The 18977-nt window shown below is 29.2% G+C and overlaps 1 protein-coding gene across 1 annotated transcript in view; it reads left to right on the top strand.

Annotated features, from left to right (window-relative positions):
• The window catches only part of Pkc98E (Protein kinase C), a 68747-nt gene that overhangs the window by 39479 nt on the left and 10291 nt on the right, over positions 1–18977 (top strand). The window contains exons 8-14 of the mRNA XM_035371806.2: positions 815–902; positions 2575–2750; positions 3687–3860; positions 7637–7791; positions 12691–12829; positions 13202–13390; positions 15631–15777. Of these exons, the coding sequence (XP_035227697.1) occupies positions 815–902; positions 2575–2750; positions 3687–3860; positions 7637–7791; positions 12691–12829; positions 13202–13390; positions 15631–15777 (1068 nt within the window). The remainder of the gene's footprint in view (positions 1–814; positions 903–2574; positions 2751–3686; positions 3861–7636; positions 7792–12690; positions 12830–13201; positions 13391–15630; positions 15778–18977) is intronic.

Here is an 18977-nt window from a genome sequence, read left to right as displayed (position 1 = left end):
TGAGCCAGTTTTATTTAATAGTATCATCATCACATTCCCTTGTCATTATCATTTTTACAGGTCTAACAGTGAAATTCATTAGCATCAGGAAACAAAGAACTGATTGCATTTCACAGTCATTTAATATGTGTTTAATCACTAATCATTTAATATGTGTTTAATCATTGTAATTGATTAAATGCATATAAAAATTCATCAAAACTCATCTAATTATAAAACTCAAATTCAGTTGCATTAATCAATATAATTGGATTCGAGAATAAATTCAAACGTAACATAAATTTTGCAAAATGATGCCTTACAATGGGTAGAAGGATAAAGGAGCAGTCTGTTCATTTCACATGGATTTTATACAAATGACAGCTTTTGAGTATTTTCTAAGTTTTTGTGCTTTATTGTAATAAATTACATAAGAAAAATTGTATTGCATATGAAAGTATTAGTCATAATATTTAATTACTGCAATTTTTAGATGTATGAATATTTTGTAGAATAATTTTTATGAAGTTGACTGCAAAAATATAATCAAGTATTTATAGTAGTAATTTTTGTTTCTGTGTATGTAGCATTTTGATTTATTAGTTAAGCTTTTTTTAAATCATTTTTGTGAAATCTGTAAATTATAACTTATTGTATGTTTATTTTTCATCTGTGTATTCTCCCCTCTTCTTTTTTTTTAACCTCACTTGAAGGTGATTGTAAAATCATTTTCTTGCATGTTGTAATTCTAGTATTTTATCTGTACATTGATTATATTGTTGAAATATAGTATCTTGTTAATTATAAATTATATCAATTGCTACTATTTTTACAGCCATCTATTAGTGAATCTCCTAATAAGCTGGGACAGATGCCTGAGAGGTCGCATACGTCTCCACTTCCTTCAGATTTGGATTCTCAAGGTATGGATTTCTGAACAAATAGAAAGAACAGTACATCTTTTAATTACATTTGACTAAGTTTATTTTATATCATAAATAATGCATTTCATATGGGTATAAACTTTTTTTATGCAGCATAGTTTTTATACTAAACATACGTATATATTCAAAAAGTTCATAGAGAATGATTGGAGATAAATTGTATTTGAAATGTAAGCAGTTATTATCTCAATACCTTTAAAGTTACATCTGTAGGAGTAAAGAGGCTTAGGTCCAATATTTTCATTGGCATCGTAAGTGATCTGTACAATTTGTGTTCCTTAAAAAATGATATTACTAATCCAGAGCAAAATATGTCTTTATTCATTCTTTGTGAGAACGAATTCTTCGAAAATTGGCACCATAGACAGACTATGTCGATTTTACTTGGAGATGGCATTAAGAACATGTATAGTGCTTCTGCTATTCCTGTAAACATTGATAGAGTGTGTCTTTTGATATCTGTTCTAGATTAATAATTGAATTATTTCGGGTAGTTTGAATTATCTGAAAACATTAACCCCCCAACACACAGAGAGAGAGAGATACCTGCAGTGTCAAAGGGGGAACAACTTAGAAAATAAGGTAGTTATGACATGTCTGTGGATCAGTTTCTGGTAAAAGGTACTCAAGATTCTTTGCTGAAGCTCACTTTGCTTAAAATGCGGTTTTGCTCCAAAAAATCAGAAAATGCTTTAATGTTGCATGCATTGTGATACAGCTACCCTGTATCACAATGATGATGTATCCAGATGATGTAACTTTATATATTTCGTACATAGAAAGTAGTGATGCCTCTAAACATTCAGATGTAATTATTGCAAGTGATAAACTTTTTTGTAAACTTCTTATATAGAGAAGTGGGTAAACAGCAAATAGTTTAGCACCACTTTGTTTAATTTTGATTTTTGAAACTAGCAGATTATTATTATATTATAGTATATGAGATCTTATAGTGCTTTCATACTGTTATTTTAACAGGTTTGCCTGCTTATTTAAAACTGCATGCATTTTCTAAACAGAGTGTAATGAGCAGGATGTCGAAATGTACGAGTATTGCATAAATTACACAGGAAGTTGAAATTATTTTTAGAAGAAATGGTTATAGTATTATGATTTGGCCAACTAATTTGTTGCATTTTGGGCTTATGTGTTCTTTTATTATTTTTTAATTAAATAGAATGTTTGTCCTTCAAGTTATCAGAGCATAATTATTCTAAATGAATGCGTTTTGTCAAATTGTTGACTGACTGCTAGCCAAAAGACTTGATAAATTAGCTAAACGGTTTCAGCTCTAAAGAGTATTTATTGATTTTTTTTTAGGTTTTGTACTGAGTTCACTGCAAATTAAAAAATGCTTAATTAACTTGTAAATATTTCAAAATGAATTCTGTAGAAAAAAAGTGCTCTCTCCAGAGTATCTTGAATACTATTTTCAAAAAACCTTATGATGATGATAATTGAGCTGAAAGTAGATATCCTAATTCTTTAGTCTAATTTTTTTTTCTCTTGATAAATTGGGATTCTTAAGATATGTGTAAATTTTGCGAACACTAGACACATATATCTGTAATTAAATTGCCTTTATGTTGCATATGTATATATGTTTTCAATATAATATTTAATATACAGTTGCATTATATTTATTTTACAGAGTATTCTTCTGGTGACCCTTCAGGGAAGTATGGAGATATGCTTGGAAAGTTTCAGAGTTTCTTTCCAAGCAATCGTACGGGAGAAATTACGCCTGGTGATAAAGACAGACCCAAAAGATTAGGATTAGAGGATTTTACATTTATTAAAGTTTTAGGCAAAGGAAGCTTTGGAAAAGTTGGTTTATTAGATTTATAATTTTTATGCTTTAAGATTTTGCTGTAACATTATTCCTTAATTGTATAAAAACACATACTATTTTATTATTTAAAAAATTTAGCTAATTTATTTAAAGTTCTATCACTACGCCCCCTCCCCTTTTTTTTTAACAACAGCTTAGCAAAGTATATATTTTATTCGAAATTACTTATTAATTTTTGCCCTCTCCTCTTTTTTTTTTTTTTTTTTTTTTTCCTCCCTCCTATACTCCTTTCTATATATATTTCTTGTCATCACAAGGATTTTATACTTTTGGAAAACTATGTACTATTCTTTTACTTACTTTTGATTTGACCAGAACAGCAACTTGTATTTTGAATAATAAATCATCATAGATATACCAGTCACTTTGGTTCTTTATAGGTTATCCAGCCATATTATAAAAAATAATTGTCAGGCGTTCACTTTTTTTTTTTTTTCTAATCATTAACAGTTTTTGTATGAGACTTCTATAAAAAAATAATGATGTAAAATTAATGTGGTCTCATTAACATTGCAAATCTATCGTGTATTGTAATTTCTTGTTCACCCCATTCGTTAACAATTGCTTTGGAGACCGAAGAAAACTCACCGCACAAATGATGAATATCAGTATTTAAATCAGCTAATCCATCCATCATCACTGTATGTCTAAAATGACTATTCTTTTTCCCAAAAATGTAAACTTGCCCCAACACTGTGTATAATAAGAAATTATATAAATATAATTATCTGTTTGAGACAAAATTTTCTTTTTCTTATAAATAAAAATTTATAGTTACTTCCAGCTACATGTATTTGGGATACTGTAAATTTTTCGAATAGAGTGATTTAGTTTTAACTTATCTGCATTTTCAAAATACAGTTTTATGTATGATTATGGTTTGAAACTTAAGTTAAATAATTTTTATGTAGGTATTATTAGCAGAGAAGAAAGGCACTGATGAAGTTTATGCAGTTAAAGTACTTAAAAAAGATGTCATATTGCAAGATGATGATGTAGACTGTACAATGACTGAAAAAAGGATTCTTACATTATCTGCCAAACATCCATTTTTAACTGCACTTCATTGTTGCTATCAAACAGAAGTAAGTTTGTATATTAATTGCTATTTAATAAGAAACATTATATACTATACTTCTAAAATGTTTGTGTAAATATAGTGAACCTGATTGCAGGAAACTCCAAAAGTGGCCAGTATTTTTAAAAATATGAATACGCATTAGTAATTATAGCATTATTCTCTAATATGACTCTTCCTTATTTGACCAATATAATCAAATATATATTTTATTGTAATCACTGAAACAGCTAATTTTACTATTGGAATGAACTGTGTGTTTGCTAACAAATCAAAACAGTAAATTTCTATTCTTATATAAAACTGTTTTTCACAAAACAGTAATTAATAATCTCTTAAGCATTAATTTTATCCCTTCTGAAAGTGGTGTATTTTATATAGTTTTAGTGATTACTATACAGCATTCTTTGTATGCTTCATCAGTTCTTTTTAGTTATGTTAAATTTCAAATCTGTAATATACAGGGTGGTTATAATTAAAATTACCCAATTTAGACCTACAAAGATTGTGTTTTGGTAGACCTATTTTCTCGGGGAAAAGACAACTGCAATAAAAAAATAAAAGTTTAAATTTTTTACCAACAGATAAAAAGAGTGCATAAAGAACAAACAAACAAAAAAAAAAAAAAAAAAAAACAGGAAACACAAAATTTTGTTTTGTTAGAGCATTTGTTCCATGTGCATCACATTTGCATCAATCACACGTTCAAAACATGTTATAGCATAGTAGGGTTCTTGATCTACTGCTGTAATATGGCATGTTATGCTTGCTTTCAGGTAGCGTGTTCAACAGTAGTAGGGTTCTTAATCAGTTGCTGTAATATGACGTGTTACTGAAATCCACATAACTAGAAGTCAGGGGGACTCGAGATCAGAGAATGAGGAGTCAAAGCACTTGGAAAAGTCCTCAAAATAACTTGGTCATCTCCAAAATGGGCACAAAGCAGTGGCTTCATCATCTTGCATGAAGACTGTAGTCTGTCATTCTTATAAGGGAGAAGAAGGCTGCTAAAGACGTTTGCAGTAATGGGTATCCATAATGGAATACTTTTGAGAGCCTTGAGTAATATTAGCCTCAAAGAAAAGGGGACTAAGAAATGAAATCAGCAGTAAAACCACACCAAACAATAATGTAAGCAGAATGCAGGGACCATATTTGGGCAATATTAAAACTTGCAGAACCCCATATGCGACAGTTTTGAGTATTAATTGCTCTCTTTGGGTAACATGCAACTCGTCAGAGCACAAATATTTCAAGGCCATGCATTGTCAATGTCTATTCTTTCCAAAAGAAGGCTAGCAGAATTGGTGCACTTATCCATATCTGTGCAATGCAGCTCTTTCAGAATTTGGGTCTTGTATGGATACCACTTTACAGTGAATCACAGAAGCTTTCATACTATTTACAAAGGGAGTCGAATAGCATGGCATCAATCGAGCATTTTTTGAAGCATATTGAGAACTGGACACTGTTTTGATGGTGGCAAAAGCAACTTCTTCGACAGTTTCGTTTGAAATCCATTTCCATTCCCTTCCTCACAACCGACACAACTCCCCAGTCTTCAAATTTAGTAATCATCTTTTTCAAACCCTGTGTTGACATGGTCTTTTACGTAAGCCTTTCAAGCTTCAATATTCTCACAGTGCAGTTGAAAAATTACCACAATTCTAATAAAACAGCTTAATTAGGAAGCCTGATCGTTCTCCTTTAAAGGCATGGTGAAAAATGATTTTGGGTTATTGATTACTGACTTAAATGTTCAAAATTTGCATAATCTCTTTAGGTTGCATGAAAAGTGCCATCTGTCTTTTTTTTTTTTTTTTTTTTTTGTTTGTTTGTTTGTTTGTTTGTTTGTTTGTTTGTTTGTTGCAGATTTCTTTTCCCCATGGTCCATATAATATACATACCAAGTTTCAACAAAATAAGATAGCAGAAAGGGTTTTGCATAGATCTAAATAGAATAATTTTAATTATAGCCACCCTATATAACAAATCAGTGTTCAACAGGTGCCAGAGTAACTTATTTCTGTTTTTCACATTTTTATAACCAGTTGACAGTTCAGTATGTGTATGAACTGGATTTTGTTTTAATTTTTTGCACTTTTAGTTACTTATTTGTTAAAATGTTTCAGCAACCTTGGTTAATAATTAAAATGTTTAGGAAAATATGGAAAAGCATTGGTTTAAAATTAGATTTTTTTTTCTCCTAGTAATGATTCAAATAAAATTGGCTGAAATGTATAATGGCTCCCTAATTTATTTCTGGTGGATAGTTTTTCCCATAATTTTCTGTTAACAGGCTGCAACTTAGCATTAAACATAGACATTAGCATGAAGTCTAACTAGATGGTGGCAACCCTAATGATACATAAAAATTCATACAGAACTAGTAATAACCATAATGTGTCAGACAATATGCTATATCTCTAATGTTTAATTTGTGCGTTGCTGAATTATGCTGTTCTGTGATATTTAAGTGAACACAGATCTATATTGGGTGTGTGGATCACTACGTATGTAGAGATAATAACTGTTGCCCCCATATACTACACAGTGTATATGGGGGCAACAGTTATTATCTCTACAAATGTAGTGATCTGTTTTTGCTTCAAAAAACATTAAAAAAATTGCACTAATTCAGCTTCAGGTACATTCATGATGTTGTATAAACAGTCTACCACATTTGGCTATTGGTATCCCATTAACAGAAAAGAACCTTTCTACCAAATATTGTACCTCTTGAACTCTTCCTGTTTAACTATGAATCTTTATTCCAAAATAATGTCATTCGGAATGTATTAAGTATTGTTGCACATGCCGTGTGAATAATGTTGTAATGCTATTTAATATATTATCAATTACAGAAAAGTGATTAGTAGTCTTATTTCATTACATTTATAGATTCTACCATAGATGGAAAAAAGCAAAACTGAATCCCCTTCCCATGAATATTAGAACTAGAATGAATCAGTATTAAACTAATGTTTTGGAACTTATTTAGTCATAAAAATATATATCCTGTGACTTCCAGGATATGTGAGTTAGAAGGAAATGCAAGTTTAAAGGATAAGTTATGTTCGGGTATGTAGAAATGACAAACAAGCTTGCTTAAGGAAAATGGTTCTCTCTTCAATCAAATAGCTATCAAAGAATGGCCATTGTCTCCAGTAGCAATAAATTTCACAAATTCACAATGTGCTACTTGTAGTACTTTTGCTATTAATGTAAAATACCTTAATTCATTTTATATCATAGTATTCCACCTGAAACACATTTCTCACTAGAGCTTCTGTTTATGGTCTTATCCCTTAAATGCAGCAGATTTGTCAGTCGAGCATTTCCAAAATGTTGGATAAGAATATTTCAGAAATCATCATAATCCACTAACTACATTTACCAGTATACAGACTTTAAATTAGCTTGGTTGCATTTCTGCACTTGTCATGTGACACTTTAGTGGTTCTATTTCAGAAATCTAGTTGTACATTTTCGTAGTCTGTGAATAATACTTAGTGTACTAAGATTAGCCTTCGTTAAAAATGATGTCTTTTTTAACTGTAAAAAAAATTACCTCAAAAAAAGCTGTATATATTATCATATTTATTTTATTTTCCAAATGCCTCTCCTAGTTGTTGCTATTTGAGTAGAATATAATTTCTAAGAAAAACTATATTATTTCTTGCCTTATTCTATTATCAAAAGTAATTTTAGATGTGCATCAAGAAGTGTTCAGCTTTTAAATATATGTTCTTTATTAACTGTTTTCCCCTTATGTGCATCTAGGATCGTTTGTTCTTTGTTATGGAGTATGTTAATGGAGGTGATCTTATGTTTCAAATTCAGAAAGCCAGAAAGTTTGATGAACCTCGAGCAAGATTTTATGCATCAGAAGTAACTTTAGCATTGATGTTCCTGCATCGTAATGGGGTTATTTATAGGTAGGTTATAATTTTTATTTGGGACACTATGTAACATAAATTTCAATAATTTCCATCATGATTAAGCCACTAACTAGTCATTTGAAGCTTTTATTTCAAGGCTTCAGAAGAAAGAGATGTCAGTGATTTCAGCACTTTTAATGTAAATCAATTAAATTTAATGAAAAGTAAAATTGTGTCATTCATGGAGCTATTTGGGAGCTATTTGATAAAACCTAAAAGTCTTTATTTTTAAATTTCTGATAGGTTTAAAAAAAAAAAAAAAAGATAATTATATTAACACTATACCTATCTATAATCTTTAGACCTGTTTTTCTAAACCAACAGTTATTGATGGTATTTGTGTATAACAGATTAATTTAGTTTTCATTATTTTCCAACACTGATGTAATTAACTTATGGAAGTTTAACTGAGTTTCATGAATCTGGCATCAGTTGAGAATGTTTTCTTTTAGAAGATTGTAAGTCTGATTAGATTTATCATCTGGCTCTGGTGTATGCTTTTAATGAAGTTGTTTTTATGTGTTTCTGTTTAATGTTTACTTTAAAAATATTTGACATTTAGAAATCTGAAGTATTTAAAAATGAAATAAAGTAAAAATAATAAGAAAAATGTTAAACGCTTAAATCATGTTATCATCAAGACTACTGTGTTGATTGATCCAGTATTGCTGATCAAATTTTCGAGTAAAAGTGCTTTGTACCTTTTCACTTAAAATACCAAAAAAAAAAAAAAAAAAAAAATTAATTAATAAATAAATAAATAAAATAAACACCTTAGAATGTATACAGAGGATGTTAGCCTAACATTACTTATCTTAAAAGATACAGCCAATCCATACAATACACAAATTAAATATTAGAGATATATACAAAAAAAATAAACACCTTAGAATGTATACAGACAATGTTAGCCTAACATTACTTATCTTAAAAGTTCTGTGTGTAAGGTATATTTTCATATACAGGACAAGGAAAAATGGAGCGATGGATTTGAAAGCTCAAAAAGGTATTGTAGTAGGACACAGCATGAAGCGAAAAGTGTACAGAAGATCCTAAAGACTAACATTGCAATGAAACGAAGAGGCTATTTAGATACAATAAATAATGCATGTGTTAATATATACTTCAAACAATGGAAAATTGAATGCTACTTCAGATGCAGGCTGGTCTACCACTGATGATGAAAAAACATTTGGAGATTGTTTTATTGAATGGAAATCTAATAAATAAATAATAGATGCTCTTTGTACAATGGGAGCTGAATTTCTGGCATTTTGTGAATGTGCATGTGAAATAAAATGGTACACCGCAAAAAAAAACAAAAAAATAGTTCTATATCTCCTGTTCTACTTGGCCGATTGATGAAATACAGATTGCATTTTCCATGTTTCAAAAGCGTGATGTAGGATATATATTAGATTTATATATAACTTTGTTCTAACATAGATATTTTGACACAAAATTGGACTTTTTCTCAAATAACATACCAATTTATTACCATATTTCGATTCTACGACTCCGACTATGACTAAATATTAAATTTTGTAATTTTTTTTGAGAAATTTTAAAATTTATCTTGGCAAACTTTTTTCAGTTTGCAGCAAGAATAATTCACTTTGCGAACTTCTTAATTTAGAAAGCAACCTATTTTCCTTAGCGTTCATAATTTCAAATAATTTTAACAAAGTGTGTAAATCACATTTTCATTATTATCGCTTATAATAAATACAGGAAATTTCAAAATGTAAATTCATGTATATCTTAGGGAATTTTAATACACAATTCTAATTTTTGGCAAGTATGCTTATAAATACATCTACTTTAAGATGATGGCAAAACTTTTATAGGTTATAATTCAAAATGTTTTTCGAAAATTTTATAAAATTATTTAAAAATACATATTTAAAAAATAAATCATAAAAAATAGGCAAATTTTATTTGGAATGAACCTGAATTTTGAAATGTGAAAGTAAGAGTTGAATACATTTAATAAACAAAGAGATATTAAATATATATCAAATTCAATTAACGTGAAGGAGCTAATTTTTCAAAACTACTTGCGCAATTTTTACAAAACTTGGTTGTTTGGCATAATTTGAGTCATAGAATTGAAATATGGAAAAAACGTGTTATGTCATTTCAGAAAAAAGTACGATTTTGTGTCAAAATACCTATATTAGAACAATGCTATATATAAATGTAATACATATCCCAAGTCGCGCATTTGAGACATAAAAAATGCAAGTTGAATTTCATCAATCACTGAGTAGAACGGGAGGAATAGAACTGTCCGCTCTTCCCCCCCCCGGCAGTGTACACCTGTTTAGTTGAAGAATTAAAATGGGATGATTTAATTGATAAACCTATTAAAATTAAAACTGATTGTCAAGCATTAATAGACTGCATAAAAAACTCAAAACCATATAATGGCTGAAGGCATATTAACTGGAAAGATTCTTTGTAAAAAATGAACATGAATTAAACAGATCATTTCTCATTTTGCGTGTTCTCCAAATAAAGCAGCAGACAATTTAACCAAGTATCTGACTGCTGTAAAATTGAAAGGTTGTCTCTTAAAATGAGGACATAACTGATTAAAATTAAGTCTTTCAATAAGGGGCAACTTCAACACTTATTATTCATTTCCCTATTAACTGTTCCCTCCCTAGCATTTTTTAATGTTTAATTAGTTAATATATCTATTTATGACTACTATTTGTATTTTGTTATACAGAATCCTTCCACCCCCTTTTTTTTAAAGAAAGGAATAATTTTGATCCTGTCTAATTTAATTTAAGAGTGAAAGTACTGTTCAATGAACAAAACAGCCAATATTGCACACACTGTGTCCCTAATTTATCCAGTTAAACTGTAGGTAAGTGTTAATGTTACAGGAGATTTTTAAGTGCATGATCAATCATAAACTCACAAAAAAATTATTTTACATTAAAAGGTGTTTAATTTCAGTTTTGAGTTATACATTTTTCTGTCTGTAAATATTTTGTGACCTACTAGTGACTGAATGATAAAGATGTAGAACACTGGTAGTCCAATCTACATTTGAGTCCCATTGAATTGTCTGAATGTTTTCATGGTTTTCTGCATGTATAATGTAAATATGATCCAGTTTGTCTGAGAACAGGAGTTTTCAACCAGAGTAAAATTTTTCCCTGAGGGGGAGGGGTCGTAGTTCTCTCAGAGAGGATGCGGTCTGATATTCATTTTGCTTTTAAGCATTTAGTTTATGGATATAAAAAAAAAAACTATTAAATTTAATTCATGAATGTGTAAAAAAACTGTTTTGGTATTTAGCAATATTTTCTGTACTTTTTGTTTAGTTTATAAAACGCGTTAAAAATAACCTAAATTTAAATAAATATGTATTTTTCCAGTTTTGAAAAGGGTGCATGGGGCAAAATAAGTTGAGAACAACTGTCATAGAAGTCCATTCATTAGGCAAATGATCCTTGTCTGCTGTGACATATTCAAATGAATAAATAATAAATATTTTGCTGTGGTTATTTTTATTGATTGAATCTTGTTTGTCTGACTTGTATTTTATTAAACAAAAATATATTTATGTTAAATAGGAATTGTAATAATGTAAGAAATCATACTTATCAAAGTTAATTGCCGGTTGAACAAACAAAACAGTAATTTTTAAAAATATGTGTGGTTATTTATAAGAGTAGGGGAACTTTTGTTTGTTTGTTTTGTTATTAATTAACAGGGGGAAATGCTAAAGCAGATTTAAGATTGAAATAATATATATAATCTCTTTGAGTCGTGGAGCATTAAAAGGAGTCATAATAATACTGTAAAAATCAGAAGCATTATCAACAATCTCTTTTTTTTTTTTTTTTTTTCCCTACTGAAATTAAATTATTCTGATCTCTCATAGAAATAAATCTCATGTTTATAACTCACTTCAGGAAATTAAATATATTCATGCCTCGTGAATATTTAAAGGAAAAGTGCTTTAATAATTGGCTTTAGTATTAATGCAATTTTTTTCAGCATGTGCTATATATGTCTGTATATCCAAAATGCATCACTTAACAAACTCTAGCCTAGTTTTTATACATAATTCTTTTTGCATACTCCAGTTTCTTGATCTAAGGAAAATATAGTCAGTTTTCTTTTTCTGTATTCTTTATTAACCCTTTGGCTACGAATTGAAAAAAAATACCCTGTTTTTTATCCAAGTGAACAAAATATTTCATAAATAAGGTAAATTTAGCCTTTGGGATTTTTTTTGAATAACGGTTTTTTAAGCCAAAGGCTGGAACACATATGTCCCAGCTGTAGTCAATGGTGGGATACATATGTCCCACGTATAGCGATCAACTTAGTATAAGCACACCTATTATTCTGGAAAAAGTGTATGAAATAGATTCTTACATTGTATGGTACTGGGTAAAGCATTCTTTGCGTAACCCAACATTGCACATTAAGCAACTCATATTTGTTCTTTTCTCTATGTTCATTTGTATACATCGAGCACTGCAGCGTCTTTATTTTCCAACTATTGGAAGATGATCCCCAACGTTCAGAAGTACTTTTTAACCCAGCAGTAATTTTTCAACTTTTAGTGGGACATACATGTCTCATTAGTAGTCAGAGGGTTGAGCTGGTATAAAGAATTTTTGGTGGTGTTATGATATTACAATATAGAGTATTCTGTTTTAGTGAGCAGTTGTTGTACTACTGTGAATACTTGAAAATATTAAAATATGCTAATTGCTATTTTTTGTCATCAATTTAAACTTTTATCACATTACTTACTATTTCTGAATATTTATTAATATTTTCTTTAGGTATAAAATAGGAAATTATAATCCCTGATGTCGAGTGAAGTTGCACTTCTGTACATTTCATTTAAAAATTTCTTTCCAGGGATCTAAAACTAGACAACATACTACTAGATAGTGAAGGTCATTGTAAGATTGCTGATTTTGGAATGTGTAAAGAAGGTATTATTGACGGAAATACTACTACAACCTTTTGTGGTACACCTGATTACATAGCTCCTGAGGTTAGTATTATTATTCCTGCATTAAATTAAATATGAAATATTCTTGCAAATCATAGAATTTCCATATTTATGCATTCTTTTATTTTCAGACAGTTAACTATTGATTGCCAAAAGTAAAATTGTGTAAATATACTGTATTTTGTGAGACTAAGCTATTGAACTAAAATTTCATGTATATTTTAGGTTAAAGTATGCATCTGATTGAGAAATTACTGAAACTAAATTATCTTCTTTGTAACTGATTTTCATGCTTTTAATATTTTATTATATCATGTCAGGTGTCATTTAAATCAACTTGGAAGCTATTTTAAGTTGTTATGGAGGTGTTTTCCGATGAAGAAACTTATTCTTTATAAATGGAATCCCATTTAGATTCTTCAAGAACTTGAGTATGGCCCTTCTGTTGACTGGTGGGCTTTAGGTGTACTTATGTATGAAATGATGGCTGGCCAACCTCCGTTTGAGGCTGATAATGAAGATGATTTGTTTGAAAGTATCCTTCATGATGATGTTTTATATCCAGTATGGTTAAGTAAAGAAGCTGTATCCATATTAAAAGGAGTAAGTGTGAAGATTTTTATAAGACAACATTTTTTGCTTGGCTTTTTAATTTCTCAGTTATGGCTGCACTGTTTTTGTGATATTTATTGTGTGCACTGTGTACAATCAGACTCTTTTTTTAAATTATTCCATTTAAAAACTATTTATATGTATTGTATTTCAATTTGTTCAATTCTTATTACTGATTCAAAAATGTTTTCTCTTTAATTTTGCAATACTTTGATACAGTTGTATTTAAAATTGAATCCATGTTTTAAATTTTTTATACCTGGTCTCAGTAAATTTTAAGACCAGAATAAATTATGTGGAATTAAATGTGGTTAGTAACAACAAAAGGTATCATTCATTTACATGTATTTTTTTCTTATCCCCTTTGAATTTTAAATTAATTCTAAATAGACTGCAATTTTCACTTGTGAAACGTACAGTTCAGATCAAATTAGGTGCCTCTTGGTATTGATCTAATTAAAAATGCAGCAAAAGGATAACTTATTCAAGTGAAAATAAAAAGATTTAAGTAAATTTTCATTTTTTAATGAGTGCATATGAGAAGAAGGATAAACTCTTCGTTTCAATTGCCATTAAAAAATTAATGTAATATTGCAATTAATTATTATTATAGCAATTTTAATTTTTCTGATTATGATAAAAGAGGCTTACGTAAGTTTTAACTGTCATTATGCATTTTTTAACATCTAGACTTAGTATTTTTTTGCATATTTAATATTAAGAAAACTTATTTGCTAATTTGTATTTAATAGCAGAAATTCCATGCCACTGAGCCAAAATATTAAGAAAAATTAATTTTTAGAATAATTACAAAGCATCAGAGGTGTTCATTGAGGTGTAATTTTCTTCAGATATTTAGAAGTTGATTTTGACAATGAATAATATGGCTCTACAGCAAGATTATGAGACTGAAAAATATTTGCTTCTAAAATGGTTTAAGAGACTACAAACAGTAAGGAATCTCTATATTTGTATGGCCATCTTCTATAAGGAAAAACTGCAGTTGGACAAGTAACATGTAAAAATCATAAGGTTTTTGAGTTCTTATAAACGTATCAATTTTCAGATTAATATTTAAAAATATTAATATGATGGAACAATATTTCCATTTATCCTGGTCATAATATTCTTCTGTTATTTCCAATATTTTGGAAATGAAGCCTCCAACTCACTTACTGAGACCACTGAGACCTTGGAAAGTCTGAAAAATAGCTAGAGAAAATATTTTTTTTTTTTTTCAAAAAATCAGGGTAATTATTTACTTTTCTTAAAACATATAGGAAAATCTAACCCCCTCTCCTTCCCCCCCCAAAAAAAGTAGTGGAAATAAAATACAAAAAAGTACAAATCAGTCCTATGATATAAAGAGAAAAATTAGTGTTTAAAACAGTGGCCAATAAATTTAAATTTAAAATATATCTTTTTCTTGTTGAAAGTATTTTGCCAGTCTTATATCTAGTACAGTTTTATTAATATATAGCTTTCCTATGCTTATCATTACAAGGAACATTCCTAATGTAATCTTTAGACATGTAACTGTTCTTTCATTTGCTCTACGACAGTAAGATAAATAAGATTTTATAACATTCTGGGAAATTTCATTGTTTTGTAATAAATGCATCAAGTTTTTCAGTAACTTACATTTTATTTAATTCCTCAAGCTTCATCAAGGAAATTAAGGTGTGAATTTCAATTGGAACTCTGAATTCTCAAGTGTTGTGTACTGTGTAAAAGATATATATGACCACCTCATAATGTTCAAAGACTAATAAAACATTGTCAAGTTGTACAGAAATATCAATTTCAGGCCTTAACTGTATTCTTAAAAATCCAAGGCGATTGTAAATCAAATGGTTTATTTTCTTTTAGATTTTAGTTAGATTTTAAAGAATTTGGATTTAGCAAATATGGTAAAACAAATCTCATTTATAGATAGATATGATTAAAACAGTTACAGCCATCATTCCTGCTGTCTTATATTCATTTTCCTAAATGTGTATGAACATTCTAAAGTTTTGCTAAATGATTCCGCTTAGAATCACACTAGGGTATGCCTTTATCAATGTCAAATATGTAAAAGTAAATAAGATAAATTTACTTTTACATATTTGACATATTGACACCCATAATATATCAATCTCATTCCTTTTATAAAATACTGTTTATTTTTCTTTTTTGTTAGTTCTGTTGTACCTTTTTATATATATCTAATTGTTTTCTTTTGCAATCAGTTTATGACAAAAAATCCAGCCAAGCGTCTAGGATGTGTAGCTTCTCAGGGCTATGAGGAAGCCATATTACATCATGCATTTTTTAAAGATGTAGATTGGGCTGCTCTAGAAGCACGTAAAGTTAAGCCACCATTTAGACCAAAAATTGTAAGTCTTTCAAACTTAGCAAAATATTTTTATGTAACTGCTGTCTTCATTCTTAATTTTATTATCTATTTTCTACGGTCTTAATTTTATTATTCATTTTATCTGTTTTTCTCTGGACTTGTTTCTGTAGTGTACATAGAAATAATGTTAACTTAATTGTTTACAATTTGTTGCACTGATGTTGTAAATATATAGCCTCCTTCCTCCTGGAAATTAGAATTTTTTATGTATTTATAGTATTTGAAAAGCATAAGAAATAGTATTATTGATGGGAAACGTAAATACCGAGATTTCCTGAACTGAGTGAAATGCACTGAAACTTAACTTAAATTTTAAATATGAAAGTATTTGGACTTCCCCTTTTTGTATTACAGTCAAATAATAAATAAATGCGATAGCTTCAGCAATTTTAAATTTGGATGCATTGCTGATTAAGGCAAGTAGTTAATTCTGCTTCTAATTTGTAACAACTATTGAACTCTCAAAGTTACCTGTTGTTAAGTGCCTATCACAAGTATATCATTGATTTGATAGACATATCACTACATGATGAACAAACTGCTATTAAATATGCATATTATGGGTGGGAAGGATCAGTGTTAACTAGCTATGTTTGTACAGAATGACAGAAAGTCATCACATTAAGATTAATTCTCAGGATTATTCATGTCAATGATTGAATAATACAGTATATGGTGTAGAACTGTTGTTCTCAACCTTTTATTGCCTCATGCACCCCTTTTACCATTACTTGAAGATCATTCTCCCGTCCTCCTTTTCAAACTTGAAGAATACATACTGTATACATTTTAGATTACTTTCTAATTTGTTTTATAAATGTATAAACAACAGATTGTAAAAACATATGTATTTATAAACAAAAAAACAAAAAAAAAAATACAAAAAATTTTGGTAAGTACTAAAACTTGAAAAAAAGTAATTTTTTATATTCATAAACTAAATATTTAACAACTAAATAAAAGGCTGACTGCATCCTCTCTCCTGAAACTATGAAATTCCCTCTTATGAGGGATTCCTCTGTGGTTGAGAACCCCTGATTTAGACCTTGGGTTACAGCAGTCAGCATAGTATTTGTTAGCCACTTCTCACTGCACAGGCATAGTAACTTTCTTAATTCAGATATATGATAATGAAACCTTTGCATGAATGGCACCAAATTGTGAAGCTATTAACAAGATGAGACATATAGTCAATTGTCGAGACACTTTGGAAAATATTTGTTTTTCAAAATTTCATTGCATATAACATTACTGAAGAAAATCCTAAAAAGTTTTATATCACTGGAAAGAATAATTTGATCTAAAATATGTTGTAGTTAACCTGAGTAGAGAAGTTTTAACTAAATAAATTTAGGGGGAAATTTAACTGTAAAGTAGATTTCATAAATTCAAAACTGAGAGGAGTGAGGCATTTCAATACCTCAGTTTGGAATTAATGAGATACTAGCATAAGTTACTGACATCTTTTGCTACCAGAAATAGACAGAAAAATAGCTTATTGAATTTTTAGCTTATCAATTCTGTAATTTAGTTTTTGAAATACGTTAACTTCTGCTTTTTTTTTTTTTTTTTAATTATTCATTTGAGTGAATTGTGCTATTTGTTTAGGATGTCAAGAGAATTGTCTGATTGCCTAGAGAAAGATGCAAAACAATTTCATAAACATTTGTGACAAAATTATTAGAAAAGTAGTTGGCTACATAATCAGAGGTAGAATTTCTAAGCCATGGAATAAGTATCAGCATACTCATTTGACTGAAAACAAAGCTAGTAAAATTAGGACAAATTTTGTGACAGCATGTATGGCATAAATTCTGAAATTTGGATGTCCAGTATTCAGAATGGTGTAAACTTCAGAATACCCTCAATTCTTTTAATGTTTAGGAATGGAGATTATAATATGCCAAAAATAGTAGGTATATCATAGAAGGAAATTTTCTTCCAACTAACTGAGATTCATGTGTGTCACTTTCAAACATCTACTAGCTAGAGAATCGCACCATTGTCTATTACAATACATTATTTGATGTCAGCTGCAACCACTTTTTTAGCTTCTGAGTGGTTGTGGAGACATCTGTTGAGAGTGAGATATTGATAGTCATTTGTTGGTATAGCAGTCGGTGGGAAGAGAGAAAAAATTAGATTCGGGAGAAATTTAGGTAACATAATAGATTGCACTCTTCCTTAACTAATTTGATCCAGTTTATTAATTTTTTGTAGACTATTATTACAGCTATCACATCAAAATTAAAGTTTTTAAATTTTTGATTATGTCAAAAAGACATCTAATTCTGCAGCTGTAGCAGGATCTGCAAAATGAAAGTATGTTTGGTATTTGTCTTCTACAGAGGCCTTGGAGTAAGAAAGTTTGTAAATTTTAATTCCATTAAAATCATAAATGCTACTTCTTATTTTTTTATTTTCTAATTTCTGCATATCGTCCAAGTAGATTTAAACTAATGATCTAAAATCCAGAAATTTCTGAAATTCTGGTGATTTTTGTATCTCAGACTTTGTACTGTCATAATAAAATTAAAAAACTATGTTTGACCGAAAGAAGAAATTTGTGTAAAACAATTAAAAATGATAAGTAAAGATAAAAGATGAAAGATATGGATAAACGTAAGTGCCTAAATATGCCTAAATTCCAACTCGCTCTTGTCTTCCCCAAAGTGCATGGAATGATACTCAAAAGTAATTCACTAGGATCTTATCAGATGCAACAATAATAGGGAAGGGACTTATTAAAATCTATGTTAGAGTTGTTTGTATCTTTAACTTTGCAATTAATAAAGAAACTATCAGTGCTTAATTTCTAAAATTAGAATCCTATGGAGTGCCACCAGGAAAAGCAAATGAAAATAAAAAAAAATAATAAAATAAATTAATAGATGAAAATAATAAAATAACAGAAAATTTAATAAAATGTAAAGAGATAAATAAAGATGTAATAAATTAAGTAATAAGATGTAATAAATCCGCCACAATTACAGTTTCATTCAAAAACTAAGAAATAGCATAGCAGGGCTCCATCTCAATTTCGGCATTTAATGTACAGTTGTACTATTTCAAAGGATGAAAGAAATAAGGACTATTCTTTTTCCAGACACCAGCGAAAAAGAATGAAAAGGTTAAAGCATTACTAGTGAGAACAGAGAAAATGCTAGAAACAGTATGAAA

The sequence above is a fragment of the Stegodyphus dumicola genome, chromosome 6, assembly GCF_044657685.1.
Source record: "Stegodyphus dumicola isolate Sdum_Otavi_A_Nest chromosome 6, ASM4465768v1".
Lineage (NCBI taxonomy): Eukaryota > Metazoa > Arthropoda > Arachnida > Araneae > Eresidae > Stegodyphus > Stegodyphus dumicola.
Note: the sequence above shows the minus strand (reverse complement) of the source record. Positions and strands in the feature narration are given on the sequence as shown.